At 35.9% G+C, this 27637-nt stretch overlaps 1 protein-coding gene across 1 annotated transcript; it reads right to left on the bottom strand.

Annotated features, from left to right (window-relative positions):
• Positions 1 to 4260: 4260 nt before the first annotated feature.
• On the bottom strand, positions 4261 to 27605 carry VAMP4 (vesicle associated membrane protein 4). The gene is made up of 8 exons (XM_026703388.2): positions 27481 to 27605; positions 24160 to 24253; positions 22327 to 22373; positions 21943 to 21993; positions 19104 to 19204; positions 15527 to 15606; positions 5589 to 5640; positions 4261 to 4991 (listed from the first exon to the last, which is right to left on the bottom strand). The coding sequence occupies exons 2-8, from the start codon at positions 24223 to 24225 to the stop codon at positions 4963 to 4965; spliced, it is 426 nt and encodes a 141-aa protein (XP_026559173.1). The 5' UTR covers positions 24226 to 24253; positions 27481 to 27605; the 3' UTR covers positions 4261 to 4962.
• Positions 27606 to 27637: the final 32 nt, after the last annotated feature.

Below are 27637 nucleotides of genomic sequence, written 5' to 3'. Positions count from 1 at the left end.
GGCAGAACCTAGGCTAGGGCCAGATTTGGCTATCAAAAGACAGCAAAGTTTTGCTAGTAATTTGGAAATGTGGAAAGAGGGAAGAGTTGTAGTTGCTATTTATCTCAGCTTTCTCCTCTATACACTGGAGGAATTGCCCGCTCTTTCCTCCTACCAACCCTTGAACCTGGATGCTTCTAAGGCAAGAAATGTAGAAATTTCCATAGCCTTATCCACAACTTTTAAAAGTCAGAATTTCCATACAAGGGTGGAGCCATTTCTCCAGGCTCTGCAAACGCACTCAATCAGGTCACCTCCTATAGGCCTCATAAATATTTTAGACTTAGTTCCTGTGCTACTGGGAAAGTGAAGGCAGTTCATTGATAAATTCAACTTTGTTGATAACTTTGACTGGAAGGTCTAGAAGAGCCTTTTCTCTTGCGGCCACCACCCTTTGGAATAGGAGTCTCCAACCTTGGTACTTTAAGCCTGGAGGACTTCAACTTCCAGACTTTGCCAGACTTGCTGGCTGGGGAATTCTGGGAGTTGAAACCCTCCAGGCTTAAAGTACCCAAGGTTGGAGACCCCTGCTTTGGAACACCCTGTCACTGGAGCGGAGATCCACCTCTATCCTTTTGGCCTTCCAAAGGGGTTTTAAAACCTGGCTCTGCCAGTTGACTTGTTGCCATTATGGGGGTGCTCCATGCTGGAGCTGACTGACAGGGTGAGAAGCCCCCACCCCTAGCCTATCTGTCCTCTTGGTTTTTAGTCCCTATTTCTTATTAATGTTAATTGTTTTTATACTTACCTTATAATTTGCTAAGCTATGCAGTCACTTCAATAGGGAGATGGGCAGCATATAAATTTAATATATAGAACAAATTAAAAAATAAAGCCTTTGCTTTTTAAATTTAAAAAAAATCCCTTGTCATCTTTTTTGGAGGTATGTATCTTAATCTCTGGTCGTCTATCAGATGCCTGGGAGTTTTAGGTTTCTGAGCAGTTCCCAATACTGCACTCTTATGGACAGAGAGCTCCAACGTTTTTCCTGGAATATATTGGAGCCGCTCTCCCGGCTTAGGAATCTCAGCCCCAAATACTCCTAACCATCACTGGATCATTTAGGCCATTACTTTCCACATCTTTTCTAGTTCGTTCTTTCTGATACTTCTCAAGCTTCTCATACTTCTGCCTGATGTTGCAGAAAGATGACTGGTTCTCTTCTCGTTTGTTCTGGGGCAGCTTCTGTTCCCAATTGTCAGCCCCTCTAGGAATACCAGAAAATAAATTCCACAGGAAGGGCAGGATGACACTTTATTGAAGACAGGCTATAATAAGAGAATCTTGCAAGTCTGATTGTTCTTCTCCTCTCCTCCCTTTTATTCCCCAAATAATTTGCCTGATCTTCTTCAGAATATTATTTCTCAGAACTTAAAAAGCTCTTTTTACTTAGATAATATATCTTGCATATTTCTGTCCCAGTTTATATTTTACACTCATGAACAGGTTGCCTTGCATATAATATAATTGCAATTAATTTAATTTTAGACATTCTTTTCCTTGTGGTAGATGAACAAGTGAATCAAAGCTCATGTTTTTTGTTTTCATCTCTCTCTTGGATCTTGATTACAGTGTTTTATAAGATAGTCATAACACATCAAACTTTTAGTAGGAAAGGCATAATGTATTAAGTAACTGAATTTGGGAAATGGATTAAATAACTGAATTTATACGGTATAATCCCAAATTTTGCCAGTCACCTTAATTTTCTCCAACAGTGATAATTTTCTCCACATGTTGAAAAAATTCTACTCTATTCTATTAATTGCTATTCATATAATGAAGCAACAAGATTGAAGGCATAGGAACAAAAAGATTTAGCAGTTATCAATGTAAAAATAGGAATGCAAAAAAAATAAGGGGGATTTCCCCCCCCCCAAAAAAAAGTATGTTCAGAAAGAAGCCTAGAGGATAATAAACAATAGTAAATTATAAGAATAAAAATTACCAAAAGTTCAGAAAAGACCAGGAAACATTAATAATATGGAAACCAATTTAAGAGATAGGACAGCAGCAATAGTATCTCAGACAAAGTAGTTATCTTAAAATAAGATTTTTTCAATCAATGTCAAATGCTTCCTCAGTTGAAAGGAATGAGCGTAATCAAGGTCAACAAAGGATTTTAAAAAAATGAATGGCAGCCCGAAGGGGAAAAAACGAAGTTTCTTTTTAAGTGCTTGAGGAAAGCTTTGGAATGAATAGATCCAGAGCAGTTGGATAAAGATATGGAAATAAAGTGCAGCTGTCAAGAAAACTAGCCAGTCTCTTCAGCAATACAAGATTACACAAAGCATCATTCCAAAAGAAGTATATTACTCATAATTCATTCTTTTTTTCTATGACTCAAACCATTATTTTGTGCTCCATCATTACCACAGTGATTTATAGATCGTGTAATATAATTGGTCCAAGTGAAAAAGGTACATTATTGCTTGAAGAGGATCAATATTTTCTAGTATTGTGCAAATACATTTTTATTTTGTTTCCTGATATTATTTTGCTGCCTTGCTTTGTGTGATTGACCTTATTTTTATTGTACTTTAATACAATAAAATGTTCCATGCTTTGGCAACCTTTTGTATCATGGAATCACATATGAACCATACAAAGCACATTTTTAATGCACATACATACATACACACACACACACTCCTTCACACCTCCATATGAATATGATACCTTGCCACAATAAACATTTTAAGTTATTTAGGTCTTGAAGCTGGAAAATTAAAATGCTTTCATGGTACAGGTAGTCCTTTTAAGTGAATCTGGCTTCCACATTGACTTTGCAGGTCAGAAAGTTGCAAAAAGTAATCACATAATCTTGGGACACTGTAACTATCATAAATACATGCCTGTTGCCAAGCATCCAAATTTTGATCATGTGACCATGGGATGCTGCAGCAACTGTAAGTATGAAAAATGATCATAAATGACTGTTTTCAGTGCCGTTGTAACTCTGCATGGTCACTAAACAAATGGCTATAGGTTGAGAACTACCTGCAATCTCATTCTCATGCCAGTAGTTCTGCATTGATATTCATGCCTACTCAGAAATCATTCATTCCTCTCTCTGCACACAGTAAGGCATAAGAAAGTTTCCGAGACAGTGGGATAATAAGCAGCTGAAATAATAAATACGGAAGAAAGAGAGATGCCAGGGAGTCCCAAAACTATTGCTGCAGGCCTAGATAAGGGGTGTCAAACTCGATTTTATTGAGGGCTGCATCAGGGTTGTGTTTGAACACAGAGGGGGGGCTGTGTGGGAGTGGTCATGGTGGGCATTTGATACATGCTCAAGATGCATTTTTTCCCTTTGCATTCAAAACAGCTATTACAGACAAAGGGAGATTTACTTTCTGGCACAAATAGTCTCAATTCCAAAATGCAGAGATTAAAGACATGTAGAGTCCCCAGCTGCTATGGGGCTTGACTCTTTTGTATAGGAGCAGAGCATAAATGAACTGACAATTTCTCCAGATGTCTCCAAAAACTGTCTGTCCAACAGTGTGTTTTGTTACTACCTCTGACACAGTCCTAGAGGAGGACTTAATATTAGTAATAATTTACAAAATTGATATACCACACAATTCCCAATGACTCTGGATGTTTACAATTAAAAATTTAGAATTAAATCAATCACAGGCAAAAGATAAAGATAAAAGCTGACAAACTCAGTGATATTAGGGGGCTCACTCTCATCAAAGACCTGGGTGAAGAGCCAGATGTTTTTGGCTCTTCTGAACAATAGCCATTCAGATCTTGGAGGGTACCTAGTTCTAAATTGGCAGAGGATGCTAAAGACAAGGTGGTGCTGCCTCCTGCAGCAGTCTGCCAGCCAAAACAGGGTGCCGGAGGGGGCTGTGCACAGTCCCCCACACCCTGTTTTGGCTGGCAGAGTGCTGCAGGAAGCCATCCAGGCCAAAAATAGGGCATGTGGGGGCTGTGTGAGGCCCTCCCACACAGTTTTGGTTGGCCGAGGCACCATGGGCTGGCCCCGTGGCACAGATCTAAACACCCTGGCCTAGATAAAGACTCAGGCCAACTCTAGGTTTCAAAGATAAAAAAGAAATGCTGCATTTTTGTCAGTTAAAAATGTGGACAGGCTGAACATAACACAAAGGAACCTGTCTGCTGTTAATGTTGCAGCAGAAATCATATTGTTTTGCCTGCAGTTGCATTCTTTTTTGTGTTATAGTTTCAAAGTCTGCGAAATTTAAGTTGTCTTAGCTGAATCAGCAGCTTCTTTATTTCAATAATTTACTAAGAGCTACATATTTGCGGTCAAAAATATTTTCTTTTTTACTGGAATGCTTTTATAGAACAAAAATGAGCAATAATAGCAACACAGAATTTCAGAATCCCTTAAATACAGAATGGTAGCTTGCAACCCCATATTTTGGGACATTTCCCCTCACAGGAAAGTCATATTTGTAATTATTCAGTTGAAGAAAAATGTTTTGTTAAACAGTGATAGACTATACACTTCCTTGTTCCCTCCATAATTCTTTCCTCCATTACTTTATCAATAGCTGTAGGAAACTATTTAAATTATAAATAACATTATCAATTCCCTACGTATATATATATATATATACATACACACACACACATATACTCACTTATATATACATTATTTAAAAAAACAAATGAAATACTGACAAGTATCTGATTCCATATAGGTTCCTTTGTAAGAGCAACAATGAGGTTTTGGATCCAATATTGACAGTATAGTTAATTCATGACTGAAAGTTGTATGTTTGCCAGGCCCTCTGAATGCTCTTGGTGGAACTGTGCGTGTGTCTCCCTGGAAGTTCAGGAATCACTTCAAAGCTATATACACAATACATTCCACTGAAATCATACAGCTGCTAGCTTTGCTGTTATCCTGAAGTGGTGTCCACAAGGATGTTCATCTTCAAATCAAGTGCGGTGTTTGAGGATGATGGGAACTGCATAAGACAGAAAAACACCATATTTAAATCGCTTACAAAAATAATAGTCAACTAGTTTCAACCCTAAAACACCCTCATCTTCTAATCATTGAAAATCATCTTTACAGTTACAATATTGAATGTACTTACTGTGGTAAGTCATGGCTTGCTTAACTATAATTTTCTTAATGACTTATAAATAAATAGATTAACATAAGATAAATAATAAATTAGGATTTATAAAACACTGTTGCTAAATTCACCTAATAAAGTAAATACCGGACAAGAAAACTACATAAACCCAGTTAGTTATCCCTAAAAAAGTGTTTAACACTGGTTAATTTATTCTTAATGCAGACACAATTCACATCTAAACATTACTGTATTCTAGCATTAAGAGTGTATTCCCATTAAAGCTTAAGATGTGGAGCAAACTCTACATTAATGGCCAAACAACAGAAAGAGCCAGACATCAAAGCAGAAAGACTGAAGGAACAGGTAAATTTTATTTTTACCAATCAAGAATGTCATCACATTATTTTAAAGTACTAGCACCAATGCAAAACATTTTATTTACTTATTGTATTTAGAAGAATATCAGAAAGGAATACGCACCAATAATGATTAGCAGGACCACAACAGCAACCAAAGCCACAATTGCCTTCACCTGCAAATTAACACACAGAAAAGTATGTAATTAATTCCCAATTGAAGACACAATTGATCAGCTTAATCCAGGTTCAACAACATGCCAATAATAATGAGTGTGCTCGGAAGGCGGAGCTGGCGTCGCAGCAGTTGGACGGGCGATCTTGATCTTCCAAGATCACTGTCGATATCTCAGCTGCTGGTCGGTCCCCACAGACCTAAACCGTCCCGTAGAGACGGTGATTGACAAGGACACGTCCTGTTGATCCCAGGGACATCACAAAGTCCCTGGCTGATTCAGGGGAAGCCCTTTTTGCCGGCGGCGGAGAGGCAGCCTTTCAAGCTGCTGAAGCTGGGACAGCTCCGGAATGGAAGAGATTGAAAGAAAGTGTGTCAGTTTGGTGAGATGAACTTTTACTTATTATTTCTTGGAGAGAACACCCTGAAAAAAATAAAGTGGACTAAAAGTGAAGAGGAAAGAGTTTAAGCGGTGTGATTAATTGTCAAAGTGAACTTTTTTTCTTTTTTTCCCTTTTTATTGGAATTTTGAACTTGGCAAAGGTGTTTAACTTTAAGCTAGACTAGTACTTTTTAATCTTTTTATTTCTGTTTGTATTTCTTTCTCCTTTTTTTTAACAATCCTTTTGAAAATTCTTTTTTGATTAAGACTTTTCTGCTTGATTTAAGATTTATTTTTCTCCCTTTTTAAAAAAAAGAGGGGGGGGAGATTTTACTTTTTTTTTTCTTTTAGTTCCTGGCTGTAGATTGAAGAGGGGGAAGTAAAAGTGAAGGAAAATAAGTAGCACCGCCGCCCAGAGGCTTGGATACATTGTTTCTTTTTTCTTTCACTAGTTTGTGTTACAATCAAGGACTCTGAGCTGTGTATTGGAAAAGATAGAGATGAGCATGGCAGTTTGTTTATTCAGGTGCTCATTTGTGAACAGATAGCTGGAGTCTGGAGTTGAAGTTGAAAGAAAGAAGACTGAAGTGACCTTGAAAAACTCTTGAGCTGATTTATCGAAGAGCCTTGGATATTTGGCGGCAGAGGCTTGTATTATATTAGAATTGCTTTTTACCTTTTGCCTCCCTTTCTACCCCGCCCCCCCAACTAGTGGGGCTCTTTTTTTCTTTTTAATTGGATTTTGACTTTTTACACCAGGAACCAGAATGTAAATCTTTTATTTTTGTTTTATTTTTGTTTATTAAGAGGAACATATAGAATATTTATCTTCCTCTTTTTTTCCTTTTTTATTGTTGATTTTTTTCACTTTTTACATTTACCACTGTAACTAATTGGATTAAGGTATACAAGTGCCTGAAGACTTTCTTTTTCCTTTTTTTCTTTGGAGTGGCAATTGTTTGCCTTCGTCTTTTTTTTTCTTTTTCCTCCCCCACTCCTTTTTTCCTCTTTTTTCTTCTCTCTCTTTCTTTACAGATAAGCATTATAAGATGAGTAGAAAGACAACAGCCCCAGCTTCTTCGATACCAACTCCCTCACCATCTGGAGGACGACGATCTATACAGACAATATTATAACAGGAAAAAGAGAAAGAGAAGGAAGTGACATTACAGATGATTATGCAAGGAATCCAGAAGATTGAGCAAACAATAGAAAAGACAGATGAGAAAGTGGAAAATAGTCAAAAGGTGATGATGAAATATGAAGAAAGATTTTAAAAAATTGAAGAAGATATACAAAGAGATAAGAAAATTGGAGACTTTGATGTTCGATTGAGCGATGTCGAGAAGGGCAGATGTGAATAGGATGGGAAATAAATAAATCAGAATTTTATCTAAGATTTCAAAATATAGAAGGAAAAGGTGAAAACCTTGCTGAAATAATGGCAGAAATATTGGCAGAAGCACTGGAAATAACCAAAGAAAAGATTATGGATGGGAGGGATGAAGTGTTTCGTGTCTATACAAGATATGCAACAAGGAATAGACTACCAAGAGAATCACATTAGATTTACTAAGAAGATTATTAAGACACAGATACTCCAGGTGGTGAGAGAGAAAACACTAAAATATAAAGACAAAGAAATTGTGGTGCTGAAACAGATACCAAGAAGAGTAAGAGAGATGAGAAGAGAATATTTATTCTTGACTAAAGAGTTACTTAAAAGAGGAGTAAACTACAAATGGTTGATGACAAAAGGCCTCTTGTTCATTTGGCAGGAACAAAGACACACAATTGACACAGTTGAAAAAGCTGAGCTATTATATTTAGAATACTTTAGAGGAAAGGAGGAAGAAGAAAAGAAGAGTCACTAATTGAATTTCAAGAGGAGTGTATAGCAGTAATTGAAAAAGAAAAAGAAGGTGCAGTAGGCGGTGAACCCAGAGAACAATGAGAATTGAGATTTACTAGAGCAATAAAACCTTATAAAGCTTAATATGGATGAAAGAAAATTGATTTTGATTAACATAAATGGACTTAATTTGGCTACTAAAAGAAGGAAAATATTTCAAAATTAGAAAAATTAAAATTTGACATAATCTGCTTACAAGAGGTACATATTAAAAAACAACATGAATATATACTAAAACAAGGAAAACTAGGGAAATTATTTATGCCACTGGCACAATCCAAAAAAAGAGGTATGGTATTATATATTAAAGAAACAATTTTGGCAGAACTAATCTACACAGATGATGATGGAAGGATTCTGATGGTGGAAATAATGGATAATAACGTTAAAACACTTCTAATTGCAATTTATGCCCCAAATGATAAACAAGAAGAATTCTACAGAAAATTACATACGAAAATAATTGAATTGGACTATGTTAATATTTGTATGATGGGAGATTTTAATGGAATAATTAATGACCGGTTGGATTATAAAACACAGAAAACAACAAAGAAAGTTAGAAAGATACTACCAAAATCCTTCCTTCGAATAATAGAATAATTTAACTTAAAAGATGCATGGAGAGAGAGAAATGCAGAAAGTAAGCAATATACTTTTTATTCAAACAGGCATACATCATTGTCTAGAATAGATATGATATGGATGTCAGCAGAATTATTGACTAATGTACAACAGATTAAATAGAAACAAGCACTTGGGCAGATCATAATCCAAGGTAAGGCTGTCCATTGTCGCCTCTGCTGTTTGTGTTAACATTGGAAGTGTTGAACAGGAATATCAGAGAAGAAAGAGAAATAAAAGGAATGAAAATTAAAAAGGAGGAATATAAATTGCAAGCTTTTGCAGATGACCTGGTATTTATATTAGAAGACCCATTGGAAAAAGCACCCAAATTGATAGAAAAAATAGAAGACTATGGAAAAATAGCAGGTTTGAGAATAAATAAAGACAAAACAAAGATATTAACAAAGAATATGTTAGCAAGACAAAAGAAAGAGTTGAAAGAAATTTTAAAAATACAGGTCACGAACAAGGTTAAATATTTAGGGATACATATTACACCAAGATGTAGTACACTGAAGGAAGATAACTGTTAAACTCAAACAGCAGATTGCAACAGATTTGATAAAATGGGAAAAACTACTATCATTGATTGGGAGAATATCCACAATTAAGATGAATATATTGCCTAGAGTTTTATATTTACTCCAGACAATTCCTGTTCCACTAGGGAAAGAGTTTTTTGAAGATTTAAATAGAATAGTGTTGAAATATATTTGGCAGGGTAAAAAAGCAAGAATAAAATTAAAACTGTTACAAGATGCAAGAATAAGAGGAGGGTTTGCCTTGCCCAATTGGGAGCTATATTACCAGGCGTCAAGTTTGATGTGGGTAAAGGAATGGATAACACTAAGGAACAGTATATTATTGACTTTAGAAGGCCATGACTTGCAGTTGGGATGGCATGCCTTTCTCTGGTATAAGGGAACTAAAACACAGGGGTATTTTAGAAGACATTATATTCGAGAGGCATTGTTTTTGAACTGGGAGAAGATAAAAAGATAATATTACTTAAAAATTCCAACATGGATATCAACTATTGAAGCTTTTTCTTATCCAATAATATATAAAAAGGAACAAACAGTTACATATGGTGAGGTATTGAATGAAAAGGGTGAACTTAAATCTATGCAAGTGTTGGAAGAACGAGGTGTAAAAATGAATTGGTTTTCATATTTGCAAATACACCTAGGTTTGATAAAGACTCTAAAGCAGAGGTATTTATGATAAGTTGACTAATTTAGATAAAATTTTGATGGGTACTGATGAAAAGGTAATAAAAAAACTTTATGGACATCTATTACAATTTAAATTGGAGGAGGAACAAGTTAAAGAAATGATGATTGCTTGTGGGAAAATTTTTGGAAATGGGATTTAGAAAAATGGCAAAAATTGTGGTCTCAAAATTATAAAATGACAATGTCAACTGCATATAAAGAAAATGTGTATAAGATGTTTTACAGGTGGCACCTACCCCTGACCAGACTTGCGAGAATGTTTAAGAATACATCGGATAAATGCTGGAAATGTCATCAGATACCTGGTTCATACTACCATATGTGGTGGACATGTTCGGACGCAAAGAAATATTGGACTAAAATCCACACATGGTTGGAAAAAATGATAAAACAGCATGTAGACTTTAAACCAGAGATCTTTTTATTGGGAGTCATACCAGACATATACAATAAAGAATTGAAATATTTGATTGTAAATGTTTTAACAGTGGCTAGAATTATATTTGCGAAGAACTGGAAAAATGACAAAATACCTATGAAGGAGGAAGTTATTAAAAAAAAATATGGACTGTGCTGAAATGAGTAAACTGACATTTGAAATTAGAGAACAAGAAGACGAGCAATTTTATATGATATGGGATTTGTTTTATCAATGGTTGGATAAAAAGACATGGTAAGGGAACAGAATAGATAATTTTGTTATAGAAGTTTAATAGACTGATACAAAATATAATGTAGACATATATAACCATTGGATGACAACATAATATAATATTGATGGAATAAATAGCAGGAAATTTAATAATTGATAAGCATATGTTAGTTTGACAATGTGAGATTGATATAAATTGTGAACAATGATTATGAAAGGATTTCATAAAAGATTCTAAGCCAACTGACACACTGTATATACAAAATGGAAGATGGTTTTATGTTTTTTAGTGTATTGTAGTGTAGTGTATGTTTGTCTTAAAATAAAAAAAAAATATTAAAAAAAATAATGAGTGTGCTCAGATAATTTAAAGTGGCTGCACAGTTTCAAAATAACCTAATCTAGTCTAGCCTCAAGGGTCAAAATCATGTTAAATCAGTACGTGGGTACAGGTAGTTCCTGTTCAACAACTGTTCAAAGTTATAATGGTACTGAATGAAAGGGCCTAAAGCCATTCCTTGCAGTGGTGACTGTTGTAGCATCCCCATAATCATGTGACTGCAATCTGCAATTACCCAATCATCTTTTGAGAAATTAACTATTGGCTTCGAACAAAGTCAATGAGAAAGCTAGGAGGAGGTTGCAAGCTGTGATCATATGACTACAGGACATTGTGACAATGTTGGATTCACCTAATGGTGGGAACTGGGACTGCTGCAATTGTCACTGTAAGTCACTATCACATGCCTTATTTTATTTTATTTTTTTTGTAAAAATTTTTTGAGTTTTCACAAAGAGAAAAAAAATACAAATAAAACATCTTTTCTGAAAGCAGCATAATCCCGGGTTACCTTTCTTCATACAGACACAAATTCAGCTTCATGCTCATTTTTATATTCTATTCCATATCTTATTAATTTTCTGCATAGCTTCTCCCCTCTTTTAATTTTCTCAATTTTATTTTAATTATCTCATCTCAATTCAAATCATTGTATTTATATTTTTTGTCTGTCCTGTTTCAATTATCTATTATCTTTTCTCATTAAACAAAATTTCTCCTGTAGTTACTGATTGGAGTATGACGCCTTTATATCTTTTCCCTAAAGTTGTAACATTCAATATAATACATAACTTCCATTCGGATTCTGCTTGGTACATTCTTAAAATACACACTGTATTCTTAAAAAAAGAAAAAAATTATAAATGTATATAATTAAAACAACATTCCATTCCAATTCAATTCTATCATTAATATTAATATTCATTAAAGTCTTAACATCTTTAACATTACTTTTCAATTAAATATCATACTTCTATAGGAACAATTATAAGCTTTCCATAGTTAATTCCCCCCCTCTTCATTTATATTTTATAAAACATTAACTAATTAAAATGTTCCTGTTCGTTCCTAATTCAATTTTCTCATTTATTTTATTTCACTTATTTTATTCACAAACATTTCACTAAATTACACTATTTTATCCCTCGTTTTAATCATACGTTGTTTCCAATTTTCTAAAGTTATTTCTATTACTAATATAACAATACAATCTTATGTACCTTTACAGAATCCCTTTTTCAGTTAGATTTTCACCCATTATCTCTAAATAGGTCCTGTTTCTCTATATCTTGCTCCAGTTCTTTGTAACTTCTTTTCCTTTCCTTCTTCCCTCTCTTCTTCTCTCTCCCCTTTTTACCCCCTTGTCTCTCTACCTCTATTTCTCTCTTCTGTATTCCCCTTTTCTGTTGCTTTCCAGTATTATACTTATTTTTCAAATTATTTTTCTTTTCTTTGGTTGTTTTTTTAAGTCTTAAATTTTCCATTCTCTTTCCCCCTTTCCTTTTTCTTCCCCACATAAAATTACTTGTTCATTAAAGATGGCTTCTTCTTTGTTCCAGTCTTCTTGTTTTGCAGTCTTTTCTTGTTGTTTCTCATAGTTCCAAATCTCCATTTCTAAGAATTGAAAAACGAAGCCAAAAGAACCCTTCCCTTCTTGTGTATCTTCTTTGTACTTTTTAAGTTCCATTTTCAATTCATCCAGAAATGGTGCCATTGTATAAATTTTTAAACAACCACCCGATTGATTTTAGTCATTCAAATATAATAACCAAAAATCCAAAGATCACCAAATAATCTGAATACACGTAAGCTGTTTCTTTTTTGCTCTTTTTTTTTCACTTTCTCTTCCTGGGGTTATTACTTAGTTGCAAAGTTTCAGTTAAATGTATCTTTAGAAGTCTTGCTGAAGTTTTACTTTAGATTCTTTTTAATTCCAGGCAGTCTCCTCCCTCTTCCAGATCCTGCCCTTATTTTTTTCTCTCCCTTCCTAAAGTTTTTAATGTCCAGAAATCTTTATTATCCCTTTGGCATTTTGTTTTATTTTCAGCTTACTTGCCTATTGATGTCAAAGAGTATTTTTCCAATTTCTTATTTAAGTCTCTTAGTTGTCAGTATAGGGAAGAAGAGAGAAGGAAAAAAAAAGGCTTTTCACTTTCCTTCGCTGCTTCCAACTCTTCTTTGGGAGCGATGTTATTTTTTGTAAGTTTAAATTCCAGAGTACCTTGGTTGTTGCTTTTAGAATTTAACCCAGTCAGCCAAAACTTTCACTTATCTTCCTCCTGCACATTCTTTTCCAGTCGAGTTCTTCTTTGTGGTGGCCATTTCTGACCACCGCTGCAACCGCCTTCGCGAAAGGGAGTAATGGCCAGCTGAGGAGGAGAGATGCGGCTCTTCTCGACCCTGCTGGCAGTCTCCCCTCTCTTCACCACCTCTACAGGGTGGCTTAGCCCCGAAACCAATCGGCTCGGGGTGCTCCAGCGGCGAGCCCAGACAGAAACTGCGTACGATTGCAGATTTTTGTCTGTCGTTGAAGCCCTTCAAACCGGAAGTCCCCACATGCCATATTTTATGAACATGTTGTCTAGTGATGAAGTTGCTATTGTCAATTGTCATAGTTAATCAAGGCCTAGCTGTATTTATTAGGGCTATTCAACAATCTAGATTTGAAGGGGGAAAATTTATTCAGAGCATATCAAGATGTTTATATCATACTAAAGCAGCAATTCTTTCAAAAAAGTGGAATCTTTTTCTGTGCTGATTGACTTGCCTGCACTCTGAAGCATCCTACAAATTCAGATCATGGCATAGACATAATGCACTTTTAGACACTATGAAGTACGAATGAAGTAAATTAATAAAGCATGGTTGCTTTCAAGCAGTAAACCAGAGTTTGCAATTGTACTACTGATTACTACAACATAGTGTATGGACAGTTTTTGTTTGTGGTTTCTTGACATAAGTGGGTTTTGTTTTTGTTTTTTAATTTTGCTGAATCTTCACAGAATTGCAAGACATAGGGCTTCTAGGAAAGATGGCAGACTGAAGACAGCTCTAAGAAAAATGGAGCCAATGTTTGCACCATGAACAAGGAGCCAATGAGTAGATCGACTCTTTTGAACTTCTCTGGACAAAGAGAGGATATGGGATTGGCCAAGCTGTTTTCCTTACAAGGAGACTGCAAGCCAGCAGTCTTCTGAGGGTGGGAGAATTGGGAGGCAAGGGAATTTGCCCTAGTTGCTCTAACTGCACACAAGCTTTTTAAAGGAATTTTGCACATCTCTTGCTAATCACTTTTAAAGGTTGTCTATTAATTGCTTCAAAAAAGTTCAGACACTTTCAAAGTGACAAGATTGCAAATATCATGTGTGTGTCTTCAATACTTTATGCAAGAAAATGAAGATATATCTTTACAATCTTTAAGAATTTAAAATAAACAGCAAAAAGCAAGACAAGATTTTAGCTACAGAAAGTTGTACACATATTAAGGGGTCAGAAAATGTGGGAAAATTGGATTTTGAATGTTAAGACTCTAAAATTGCACCAAAACTTTGAATCAATTATATGCTATGTCGTGTCTTCTTAGGAACAATTTCTAGCACTGATTCTGAATGTGAAAAATATCAATTTCAGGAGACACACAAAGCCAAGAATCATGTGAGGCTGATCAAAGAAAGGCGCTACCTGAATAGATGGAGCAGTCAGATGATGATGTAAGCCACCCAACCCTCATATCCAGAAAGTAGAATGGACGGCAAAGAAGAGACATTATATGAGACTCCTTGCCAAGCAAGGGAGCAAATCAGGGGTGGGATTCAACCGGCGTTACTACTGGTTCGGTGATTACGTTTTAAATAAATATGATTATAGGCTCTGTTTGGATTTTTTGCTGACACATGGATTGGAGAAGATGTATTGGAATTATTTATATGTTATCTAGAATGTTAGGCTTTATTAGCATTTTATCATGGCACTCTAGGCCTCTTTGCTAATTTCAGGAAATTTTCTTCTTAGCCAAGATAATTTCTTTTGGTATGCAAGAATTTGCCTTTTCAGAACTGAACGACAGAGTATATTCTGAAAGTCTTAGAATGAACTTACAAGTTTTAAGAAAGATACAAATCCATCTGGGAAAGGGTGTAACATAATGCATAAATTTGTCACTTGTGGAATGTTATCTAGAATCAATCTTTTCTATTGTTCAATTCTCACATGTAATCAGTTTCTTTTATTATTTGATCAGTTGTACTCTATAAAAAGACTTGACTCTCCCTGTTACTAAACAACTACTAAATATAAATATTTGCTTTGTCTGGATTACTTGATTTGTATTTTCATATGGGCGAAGAAGCTCCTTTGCAATGATAAGGCAACCATCAAACCAGGGATCAGATCCATGCTAAAACTGGGTTGCCTGATTTCTAGCCAACATAAGGTTAAGACTTGAGTTATGAGATGGAGTTTTATATTTATTAAGGAGAGGTGAAGAAATTATGAAACTTGTTGTGATGAGAGTAAGAAGTTACTTTCTTAGGGAGTTTTTACTTTTTTTCTCTTTTTTGCATCTTTTTCCTTTTTCTTCTTCAGTTGGTATTATCTTTTATTGTTCTAACTAAAACTTTTAATAGACATTATTTTAAAAGATAAAATTGAAAATGAAAGGTATAGAAAGGTAAAAGAAATAAACAAAACTGGTCAAATAAACCACAATTTCAATTTTTAAGAAACAAGATAAGCCTTACCTTGCAGCCTCTCCACCACATTTGTCTTCTGAGCTGTTTGGATCTGTTACTAAAAGCTGTTGCATTATCTGATAAGCTTTCTGCACCAGATAAAGAGACAGAGAAACAGAATTGAACATAGTGGTAAGATAAAGCTTTTGCTTGTATCCTGATTTTAAAAAAAAACCAGGGAAGGGTCATGAACAGAGAATTCTGCACAATTTCTTTCTTCATAGGAAATCCAAGAAGAACAACCAAACTCTATCTAGGTAGTTCTTGCTTAACATCCATTTGTTTAGCAATCATTTACAATTAGGACAGTGCTGAACTAGGATTTAAAAAAATGGGTCCTCACAGTTGCAACTGTCAGTTGTTCCTGCAGTCACATTCAGATGAACAGGGATTGGCTTGCTATTATGAGATCATACAAATCTGTGCTCACATGTTTGCCATTTGCAACCTTCAGTGCTGGCTTCTAACAAGCAAAGTCAATAGGGAAAGCAGCAGAAGATTGTGAATGGCAATCACATGACTTCAGGATGCTGCAAGCATGAAAGGATTTGTCTACAACAGCAACTGGGATGGGCAGAACTGTTGACATAAGTCAGCTGGTCATGCAACATTGCATCTTTACCATTGCATTGTTTAGTGATGGAGTTTTCAATCCCAATTACCATTGGCAAGCGAAGACTACCTGTACTTTATATTACTAACAAGCTCTGCTCTAGATCATTAGTTCTATAATTACTATATATTTGGAAATGAAGACAAAGTTGTTTAGTATAACTTTTGAATTAAGAGACACTGCTACTTATTTACTGGTTGTCACATCTGATAGTTATTATGGATGATTTTTTTTCAATCTTTACTATTATCATACCATTAATATTTTAGTGTACTTGACACCACAAGCCACCAAGAGTCTTTTAATTGCTGTGGATAGGAATGTAACTAATAAAGAGATCATTTACAGAATTGCATCATAATAATAAAAGGCATAATCAAGATAATAAGTCTCATGATGACCTCTAGCAGGTTGTAATCTGCAACTGTAAGAGAGAACTGACAAACAAGAGAAATGACTCATCTGTAGCACAAGAATGGGAGATCTGGTTCCTATAAATAGCTGTTTTTTTTTAATAATAAAGTTTTATTTGGGTTTTCACACATACAAAATACAAGTAAAACATCTTTTTTGAAAATAGCATGGTCCCGGGTTGAACTTCTTTATACAGACACAAAACTCAATTTCATGCTCCTTTTTGTGTTCTATTCCATATCTTATACTATTTTACATTTTCTATATAGTTTTTCCCCTCTTTTAATTTTCTCACTTTTATTTTGATTATCTCATCTCAATTCAAATCATTATATTTATACTTTTGTCTGTTCTGTTTCAATTTTATATTATCTTTTCTCATTAAACAAATTTTCTCCGGTAGTTACTAATTGGAGTATGACACCTTTATATCTTTTAATTACATCCATTCAACTCTTATTTAAACTTCAATATACACCTTAAGTTTATGACCTTCAATATAATACATAATACATAACTTCCAATCGAATTCTGCTTGTACATTCTTATAATACACACTATATTCTTTAAAAAAAAAAAGATTGTAAATGTATGTAATTATAAACCCTCATTCCATTCCAGTTCAGTTCCATCATTATCATTAAAATCTTAACATCTTTAACACTTCTTTTCAATTAAATATCATACTTCCTTAAAAACATATATAATCTCCATAATTTTCCCTTATTTCTCTTCACATATGTTTTATAAATCATTAAATATACCTTTTGTTACATTTATTTGACAAGCATTCCGCTGAATTACGATAGCTATTTTATCAGACATTTTAATCATACATTGTTTCATATTTTCCAAAATTATTTCTGCTTCTAATATAACCAACCATACTATCTTATGTACCTTTGCAGAATCCCTTTTTCCATTAAGTTTTCACCCATTATCTCTAAATAGGCCCTGTTTCTCTGTATTTTGCTTCTGTCCTTTATAACTTCTTTTCCTTTCTTTCTTCCCTCTCATCTTCTCCCTCCCCTTTTTACCCCCTTGTCTCTCTACTTCTAATTCTCTCTTCTGCATTTCCCTCTTCTGTTGCTTTCTGATTTATACTTATTTTTCACTCTATTTTTTTTTTTTGGAGTTGTTTTTCCCAATCTTAAACTTTCCATTCTCTTTCCCCCTTTTCCTTTTTTCCATCTAGGATTACTTGTTCATTAAAGATGGCTTCTTCTTTGTCGCAATCTTCTTGTTCTGCAGGCATTTCTTGTTGTTTCTCATAATTCGAAATCTCCATTTCTAAAAACTGAAATATGAAGCCAAAAGAACCTCTCCCTTCTTGTGCATCTTCTTTGTACTTTTTAAGTTCCATTTTCAGTTCTTCTAAAAGTGGAGCCATTTTAAACAGTTTTAAACAACCACCCAATTGATTTTAGTCATTCAAAACAATAACCAAGAATCCAGAAATCATCAAGTAATCCAGATAGTCCCGAGTTATATCTTCTTATTTCTTTTTCGACTTTCTCTTCCTGGGGTTTTTGTTGCGATATTTCAGTTAGAATGTATCTTTTGGAAGTCTTGTTGAGATTTTGCTGTAAGTTCTTTTTTAATTCCAGGCAGTCTCCTCCCTTCCAGATCCTACCCTTTTATTCTTTTTCTCTCCTTTCCTGTTTTCAAAAGCTTTTAATTATCCAGAAATCTTTATTATCCCTTTGACTTTTTATTTTCATTATTAAATGCCTATTGATGTCAACGTGGATTTTTTTCCAATTTCTTGCTTAAGTCTCTTAGCTGTCAGTATAGGAAAAGGAGAAAACTAAATCTTTTCCCTTTTCTCTCTCTTTCGCAGCTTAAAAATCTTCTTAGGGAACAATGTTATTGTTTTTTAACAGTTTCAATTCCAGGGTACCTTATTTGTTGCTTTTGCTGTTTGACCCGGTCAACCAAAACTTTCTCTTCTTATCTTCCTCCTGCATATTCTTTTCTGGTGGAGTTCTCCTTTGTGGTGGCCATTTCTGACCACCGCTGCAACCGTCTTTGGGAAAGGGAGTAATGGCCAGCTGGGGAGGAGAGATGCGGCTCTCCTCAACCCTGCTGGCAGTCTCTCCCCTCTTCACCACCTCTACAGGGTGGCTTAGCCCCAAAACCAGCCAGCTCGGGGTGCTCCAGTGGCGAGCACAGATCGAAGCCTCGCAGAAACGAGGTTTTGGTCTGTCGCTGAAGAAGCTCAAACCAGAAGTCTATAAATAGCTGTTTCTGTCTTTCCACGTTACATTTAGCAACAAGGACTACCTTTTCATAGGTCTATGAGATATTCAGAGCCATTTTTCTTTAAAAGCATGGTAAACTGAGCTTTAAAATTAAAAAATTCTCCCATGAACAAGCTAGCTCTAAATCAGACACAACAGTATCACTATTATATACCCAGGAACCCATGTATGCAACAGGGAACCTAAGAAATAAGAACAGATAATGAAATCCAAGTATGCTGAGATCAGGTAATATGAAAGACATGGTGTTCCTGGAACTCAGTTTCATCTTCTAAAAGGGACGAGGAAAAATACCAACCTGACTTATCTTGCAAATCATCCAGCCGCTCTCCTCTTTCTATCACCTTGGTGATATTTTCTTGCATGACATCAATAACTTCATCAACCTGGTTTTGAACTCTGGGTTAAAAATATACACAAGGATGCATCACATGACCAAGGAATTTGTCATCAATACCAGAAAATGCTACTGAACTGATATCCTGCAGTCTAGATGCTGAGTGGGAATGATAGGAGTTGTAGCCCAATTTATTCAACAGCTCTGAATCTGAATTGAGTGTGATATAGTTAATATCAAATATTTTTAGTGTGCAAAGTCTTTAAATTCTTTATATAATGGTTAAAGAATGTACTGTAAATAGCAACACATCAATTTGTTTTTCAAATAGGCATCTGAATTGATAATTATCTGCCCAAGTCCAATATGGAATCGCAAGGGTCCTCTTTGTAGACTTCAGTTCAGCATTCAATACCATCATTCCAGACATTCTTCTAACTAAACTAAACCAGCTAGCAGTATCTGAACACACTTGTAAATGGATCATAAGCTTCCTAACAGACAGAAAGCAGCAGGTGATGCTAGGCAGAATCACATCTGATAACTGTACAATTAGCACAGCCCCCCGCCCAAGGCTGTGTGCTTTCTACACTTCTCCCTGTATACCAATGACTGCATCTCAAACGATCCATCTGTTAAAATACTGAAGTTTGCAGATGATACAACAGTGATTGGTCTCATTCAAGACAACAACAAATCCACATACAGATGGGAGGTTGTACAACTTGCCTCGTGGTATGAAACCTGGAACTGAACACACTCAAAACCATAGAAATGGTGGATCTGGAACTGAACACACTCAAAACCATAGAAATGGTGGTAGATTTTAGGAGAAACCCTCCCATACTACCATCTCTTACAATACTAGACAACACAGTATCAATAGTAGAGACCTTCAAATTTCTAGGTTCTATCATATCACAAGACCTAAAATGGACACCTAACATCAAAAACGTTATCAAAAAAGCACAACAGAGAATGTTCTTTCTGTGCCAATTCAGAAAGCTCAAACTGCCCAAGGAGCTGCTGATACAGTTCTACAGAGGAACTGAGTCTGTCATCTGCACCTGTATAACTGTCTGGTTTGGTTCTGCAACCCAACAAGTCCCAGACTCCAGAGAGTAATTAGGACTGCAGAAAAAACAATTACTATTCAGGACCTGTATACTGCACAAGTCAAAAAGAGGGCTGTACAGACCCCTCACAGCCCAGACATAAACTGTTTCAACTCCTACACTCAAAGCGATGCTACAGAGCACTGCACACCACAACAACTAGACACAAGGACAGTTTTTTTCCCTGAACGCCATCACTCTGCTAAACAAATAATTCCCTCAACACTGTCCAACTATTTACAAAGTCTGCATTACTATTACTATTAATCTTCTCATCACTCCTTATTGCCCATCTCCTCCCACTTGTGATTGTATGACTGTAACTTTGTCACTTGTATCCTTATGCTTTATATTGACTGTTTCCTAATATGATTTAATTGCTTATTGTACCCTATGACTATTATTAAGTGTTGTACCTTGACTCTTGACGAATGTATCTTTTCTTTTATGTACTCTGAAAGCATTTGCACCAAGACAAATTCCTTGTGTATCCAATCACACTTGGCCAATAAAGAATTCTATGATTAAGGCAGAACTTGAATTGAACTCAACTTATTGAATAAATTGAAAAAGTTGCAAGTAAGCATGTAAAGAATATATATCAAAGTATAATACTTGTTAGATCCCCACTAACCACACTGTTCATCCTTTCTTGAATTCTCAAGTGCACATTTATGCCCACAATAGTTTCACAAGCAATATTTTAGATATTCTGGCACCTTTGTAGGTAAGAATAAGAATCTTGAATTGTGACTAAAAAAAAGCAATTAGAATGGTTGTTGCGAAGCTAATATAAAAATAGACTTATTCACTTCAATGATGTCATCTTGCTGCTACACCCTTGTATCCCTTTTAGTCTTCACAAACCCAAATCTGTGTCTCCTTCAGTTATAAAATATTTGCCCATATCTGATATATGTAAAAACAAATATATAGCTTTCATATATATGGAAGCAGTTAAAAAAGAAGCAAAGAAAGGCAGTTAGTGATTGTCTTGTTTAGCAAATGTTCAGTTATGCCAGTGACATAACTCTGCAACTATTCCTTGCATTTATGACCATTGTAGGTTTGTAAAACAAAGAAAGATCAAAGCAACAGTCACAGATCAGTTAGCAGCCACTTCGCTTAATAACTGAGTTGTCACAACTAAACAAGGACTACTGTACCTGTATTTCTAGAAGGCCGTGGATTCTGTTCTGCGTTATAGTAGATACAGTATATAAGATGCTGGCTCAAGGGAAATAAATGAAAAAATATGCAATGAAGGAGGATAGTTTTTCTAATCCCCAACAAAAGGAACTATTAATTAGGACTTCACCAAAGCATATAGCATAAATTCCTATTGTTACTCCTACATAACTGGTAAAGTTGATTATTTTCCTACTTTTAATTAATGTTCCCTACCACTTTGAGTCTATTTATTTATATTCTCCTGTGAAATTGTATACTGAGAAGAATGTGTGTATAAAGATAGAAGAGGGACATTGCCTAAAAAATAAATTTTAAAATATTAAAGTACTGAAAGAAATGGGATTTTTCCAAAATAAAAGGTTCATTATTTTATGAACAGGTAGTCTAGGAAACAGTAATTCAGTTCACCCGATAAAGTATGATTGCAGAACAGTTAGATTAGTGGGACATGAAAATTAAGCAAAAATAGATTTTACTTGCCACAAAGTACTTACTGTCTGATCTTGTCATTCTTGGGTCCAAACCTTGGACCTGATGGTCCTCTCCTACAAAATGATTAAAGTTAAATTGTTACCTTTATTTCCCAGGATGAGTGACAAATAATATAGCTGATTAATGGACGGCTGTTTGAAATTTGAAAGCATTCAGAAGAAACAGCCCAATCCTGGAAGCTCTGTAAAGACATCTGGCAGAATTTTCAGCCTTACACTGAAGAGTTCATAGTAGCTATTACTGACAATCACAATAAAAGTTGTGTAATACTTTGCCTGGCATTTATAAGGAACCCTTGAGATCAAAGCACATAGAACAGGCAAAAAGAACGGTGCATGAGACCTAGGATTTGATGGTTATCTCTACTCTGGTTTGGAAACACTTACAAGAAAAAGTCCTCTTCTTCATCTGAATCTTCCTCTAGGAGGTTTCTCTGCAAACACAGAAGATTGATACATGGATGAAAAAGAATATTTCTACTAATGGGTATTTTTATTCAAAAAGGAATTTTATCAGAATGTAATGCTAATGACACAATGTATGGCAGTCATCTCCAACCTCTTTGGCACCTGGGACCAGTTTTGTGCAAGACCATTTTTCCATGGGCTGGGGCTGGGTGGGGAAGAGTGCACAACCTAGATAACTCTCATGCTCGGTTTATGGTAAGGTTTGTGCTCCTGTGAGAATCCAATGCCTGATGATCTGAGGTGGATGTGGGGCAGTGATGTGTGCCCTAGGGAGTGGCTGCAAATACAGATGAAACTTCGCTTGCTCACCTCAAACTATCCGCCCCAGTCCCTAACAGGACATGGACCGGTAACTGGTCCATGGCCTGGGGGTTGGGGACCACTGATATGTGGTATCTGATATCCACAAAAAGACAATACAAGACAGAATCATTAGGTCTTCCTTTTGAATTATAAATCACGTATACTTGTGAATAAGCCCATCCATACATAAGCCTACTTTCAATTTTTTAATCAAAATGCCATGAAAAATGTGTCACCATAGATAAAATAACCTACATTTTTCAATGGTATTTTGGTTAAAAATCTTGAGGACTTGTTTATTTGAGGATACACTTGTAAGTACAGATAGGAAATATGCATACTTTTAAAAACTATTTCTGTATATACACCTGCGAATAAGGGCAATTTTGGGACGTATGTTGGCACCTAAAATTCTTGGTTTATCTGCAAGTGTATATGGTGCTCTGAAAAATGGCTTTGAAAGGTAAAAATAAGAGTGTCAATCTTGGTTTTGTCACATACCTTATATAGTTTTGTTTTCAAGATTTGCAATATATAATCTGTTTCACTGCTTTTGCTTAATATTTCTAGTTTGTTTTGCCAGAATTTCAATCTTTTCCCCTAGGATCTTTAAAAAAAAGAGAGATTCCTTGGGTGAAGGGGAACTATCAACAGTTATCTCAATCTAACTGTACAAAATGTATACAACTCCCCTAATACCGTCTCATATTAAAGTGAAGACTGGTTTCATCATTCAACCAATGGTGGATTGAATGGACCCTGCAGGTCATGTCCCAACAAGGTCATAAATACAGAAAGGGGTTGATCTGAGTTCCAACAATTTGAGAAACAACAGCTGCATGGCGTAGAACTTGCTTTTTTTTCCTTCACTCTCCTTCTTGGTTGCTGGATGGTGAATGTTGAGGGGCTCTAGTGGACTATACTTGGAAAATCACCACTTTAGACCTTTAATAGATCCTGAACTTTGAAAAGTTCAGACCAATTTAGGTAGCAATACTACCCTATGTATTAAAAACTAGAGCTGGGGCTCTGTAGACTCTTCAATTTTTCTTGTAAGGAATGAGGTATTCCTCTATGCCTCATTACTGATAGTTCATCAACATCTTGAAAATCACAGGTTCATCAGTTCTGAATTTGCCCTAATGCCTGCCCACCTAGAAGTTTGAAAGCAGGGAAATGCAAGTAGATAAACTTCACTGGGAAGGTAATAGGGACATGAAAGGAGCCCCCTCGGGCATCACCTGGGCAACAGTGATGTCAATGGCTAATCCTTACAATTCAGAAGCACCTTGGTAGATGCTTATGACACGGATGAGAGCTGCTTTTTAAAAAATATTATACAACTCCTAGCAATTATTTCCAAGAATCTTCTAAAAGCATTATTAAAGCCATTTTACCAGCAGGCCGCACAATTAAATCATACCACAATAACTACCCAAATGCACTCACCCTCTCACTTTTGATTGACCCAGTAACATCATCATCATTGAGGTGACGCTTGAATTTTGGAGGCATGTTTTCATAACAGTGCTATCTTTTTATCCTAGTAGAAAAAAAACATGACATTCTAGTCAGTCTATCAGGTTTTAGTTCTCAAATTATAAGACTTTAATGATTGGCTACAATGATTCCTGTATTTCTTCTATCCCACTAATAAGATAAATCATTACATGAAAGCAATATGAGGTCTGGGATTTTCCAGTATAGTTTGAAGAAACTTTTTATAATTCATGAATAATTTTATTTTTAAACCACTGCAGAAATATTGTTCAAATCAAGAATTAAGTTCAGGAACTTCCGGTTTGAAAGGCTTTGGCGGCGGCAGGAATCCGTGATCATGCGTGGTTCCTGCTGTGTTCGCCGCTGGCGTGCCCCCGATCCAGCTGGATTTGGGGATTAATAGTCACCCCGTAGAGGTGACTGAAGATAGAGGAGGCCCAGCAGGGGTCCGGGGGGATCACAACCCCCCTCCTCAGCTGGCTCAACTCCTTTCTCCAAAAGCGGTGGAGCGGCGGTCAGCAATGGCCACCACAAAGAAACTTTCATCCGGAAAAAGACTGTGCAGGAGGAAGCTGAGAAAGTGAAAGTTTTTGGCTGAACCGGGATAACAAGTAACATCTAAATACCCTGGAAATTCAACATTTTTTTAAAGATACATTGTTCCCTAAGATCATAAAAAAGCAGCGGAAGAAAGTTTAAAAGGGAAAGTTTTTTTTCTTTTCTCACTCTCCTTCCCTACGGAAATTGCAGAAGGAAATCGGAAAAACCCATCTTGGCAACAGAAGGTAATTAAATTTGAAAAATAAAACCAAGGGGGTATTTCTGAACACTGGAATCAAAATTTAAAAATTCTTTTTTTTGCTATAAGTGGGAAGGGAGAGATAAAGAACTTATATTAAGACTTTGCTGGAGGAGATTGCTTGGAGCTTATAAGACCAGAGACAAACTGCAATAAGACTTCAAAAAATACATTTTGGAACTTTGCAATTGATTCTACCCCAAGAAGAGAAAGTATAAAAAGGAGAAAGTGCTAAATGAGTTTGTGTTGATTAGGGTTGCTTGGTGACTTTGGGACTTTTGGAAACTATTTTTTGAAAGACTAATAACTTTAGGGTTGTTTAAAAATTTTTACGGCATTATCTGTTGAAGAATTGAAAATGGAATTTCAAAAGTTAAGAGAGGAGGAACAAGAAGGGAAGGGCTCTTCTGGATCTGTTTTTCACTTTCTGGAAATGGCGATTTCTACCTACCAGGAATTACAACAAGAAAGTTGGGATGAAGAAGAAGAAGCCATCTTTGATGAACAAGTGACTTTGGTTGAGGAAGAAAGGGGAAAGAGAATGGAGAATTCAAGACTTAAAAAAACAACCAAAAAAAGGGAAAATAAGGTGAAAAATTGATACAATGTCAGAAAGCAACAGAAAAGAGGAATACAACAGAGAGGGGAGATTAAGAGGGTGGAGACTAAGAGATGGGGGGGTACAAAGGTTAGATTGGACAAGAAAAGAAGGGAAAAAGGGAAGAGAAGTCACAAAGGCTTAAACAAGATGTAAAAAACCAGATCTTTTTCAGAGACAAAGGGTAAAGGTATCATACTTCAATTAGTGATTACAAGAGAAATATTGTGTTAATAAGAAAAGAAAAATGGATGATTACAGAACAGACAAAAGATATCAGTATAATGATTTAAAATTGAGATGAAATAAATAAAGTAGAATTAAGAGAGTGAAAAGAGGGGAGAAGCCATATAGAATGGTAAATAAGATATGAAATGGTATATAAAGTGAGCATGAACTTGATTTATGTCTGTACCAAAAGATGTAACCCGGGACTAGGCCTCTTTCCAAAAAGAAGTTTTATGTTTTCATGTTTTGTGTTTTGTTTGTGTATGTTTGTTTATTGAAAATTAATAAAATTCATTTTTAAAAAAAGAATTAAGTTCAGATTGTAAATATATCCCACTTCTAGCTATATATTAATTAAATCCCCATTAGTTCCTAAAGCCTTTTATGCATGCACAATAAATTTGGTAAAAAGATTCTAAAATATCAGTTATTGGTTTTGGTCCTATGAATGGAAAAGATGTAAAGGTTATTTTAAAATAATTTCTTCTATCCCACTAATAAAATATGCAACAATTCTTTAATCAGCAATACTGTCAAAGGGCTGGCTAGGAAAATAGTTATCTATATACTGTTATATACTGTTTAAAACTGAAAGGGAAAGCCTTTTCAATCTACCATTAGTTCCAATTATGCTTTTGTACACCTAGAGACATCTTTAAACACTTGAGCAAGGACTATTTTTTAATCAGATCATTATTTGATAAATTTCATTTCCAAAAATGGTCAGATGCTTTAAGGAAATTTACAAAGCCTGAAAGTAACGCCTTTCCTACCAATACTCCTCCAGACCTTGTGTGCAGAATATGCCCTTGCTTTATTTCAAGTGTCCCCCAAAACACTGATGATGAAGCATCAAAATACCATTTGCAAAGTATAAACTATCACGAACCATTACATTATTACTATCTCCAGTGCCTTGGATACTTTCAGTGAAAAGACAGCACCTCAATTTGCTCAATTACAGGTATCTCAGCATGGAAAGAAACATACTGTATGCTTTTGTGACCTACAATGGCCAGAGGCAGGGTGACTTAAGGACAAACCCATTTTTTCAATCTGAAGCTTAAGTAGCTTCAGGAATTCCATCTTCCTTAGTTTGCACTGCCAACATGGAATGCAGCTTTACTGCTTCTGCCCAGTCTTCATTACACCTACTTCTACCATTCTTCTGTACACAAGTGTACACAAGCCGGCCGTTCCTATGTCTTTTACATATATTTCTATGCAAGCCTGCCTCTTTTAACATGTTTTTAATGTAGCTTCCCTCTCCACACACACACCCCTCCTCCAAGCTCACAGTGTCCCACCCCGAGGGCTTTTTAAAAAACTGCTCCTCTATGACTCCTTTCCTCTTCATCTCTCACTCGTCTCCAGCCGACCATCCCGCTCTTCCCAAAAGCCCACCAGCGAGGCACTCGTCCTCTCCGGGCTTAGCAGCCTTGCTAGTTTCTTTCCCTATTGGCCATTTCGCCATTCCTGCCTCGTCCCCGGGATACTTGCTTTCTCTCCTCCCGAAGGGATCTTCGGCTTCGTCCCGCATCCGAAGTTTCCCACGAGCCAGCGCCCGCCAAACTCGAAAGCCTCCTCTTATCATCCAACCCCACAACCCCTCTCCCCGCGCGCCTTTATTTATTTCCTCGCTCACCTGTTTCCCTTTCAGGCCGGTGCGGAAATGGCCGGTCCGAGGAAGAGGAGGAGTTGTCGTCGTCAGCTGTTGCTCCATCGATCGCTCGGCGCGCCTACCTCCTCAAGGGGTGGAGCCGAGCGCCCAGCATATCGATAAAGACGCCGGTGACGTGAGC

The sequence above is a fragment of the Pseudonaja textilis genome, chromosome 3, assembly GCF_049901715.1.
Source record: "Pseudonaja textilis isolate UNSWEBS1 chromosome 3, rPseTex1.2, whole genome shotgun sequence".
NCBI classification, from domain to species: Eukaryota; Metazoa; Chordata; class Lepidosauria; order Squamata; family Elapidae; genus Pseudonaja; species Pseudonaja textilis.
Note: the sequence above shows the minus strand (reverse complement) of the source record. Positions and strands in the feature narration are given on the sequence as shown.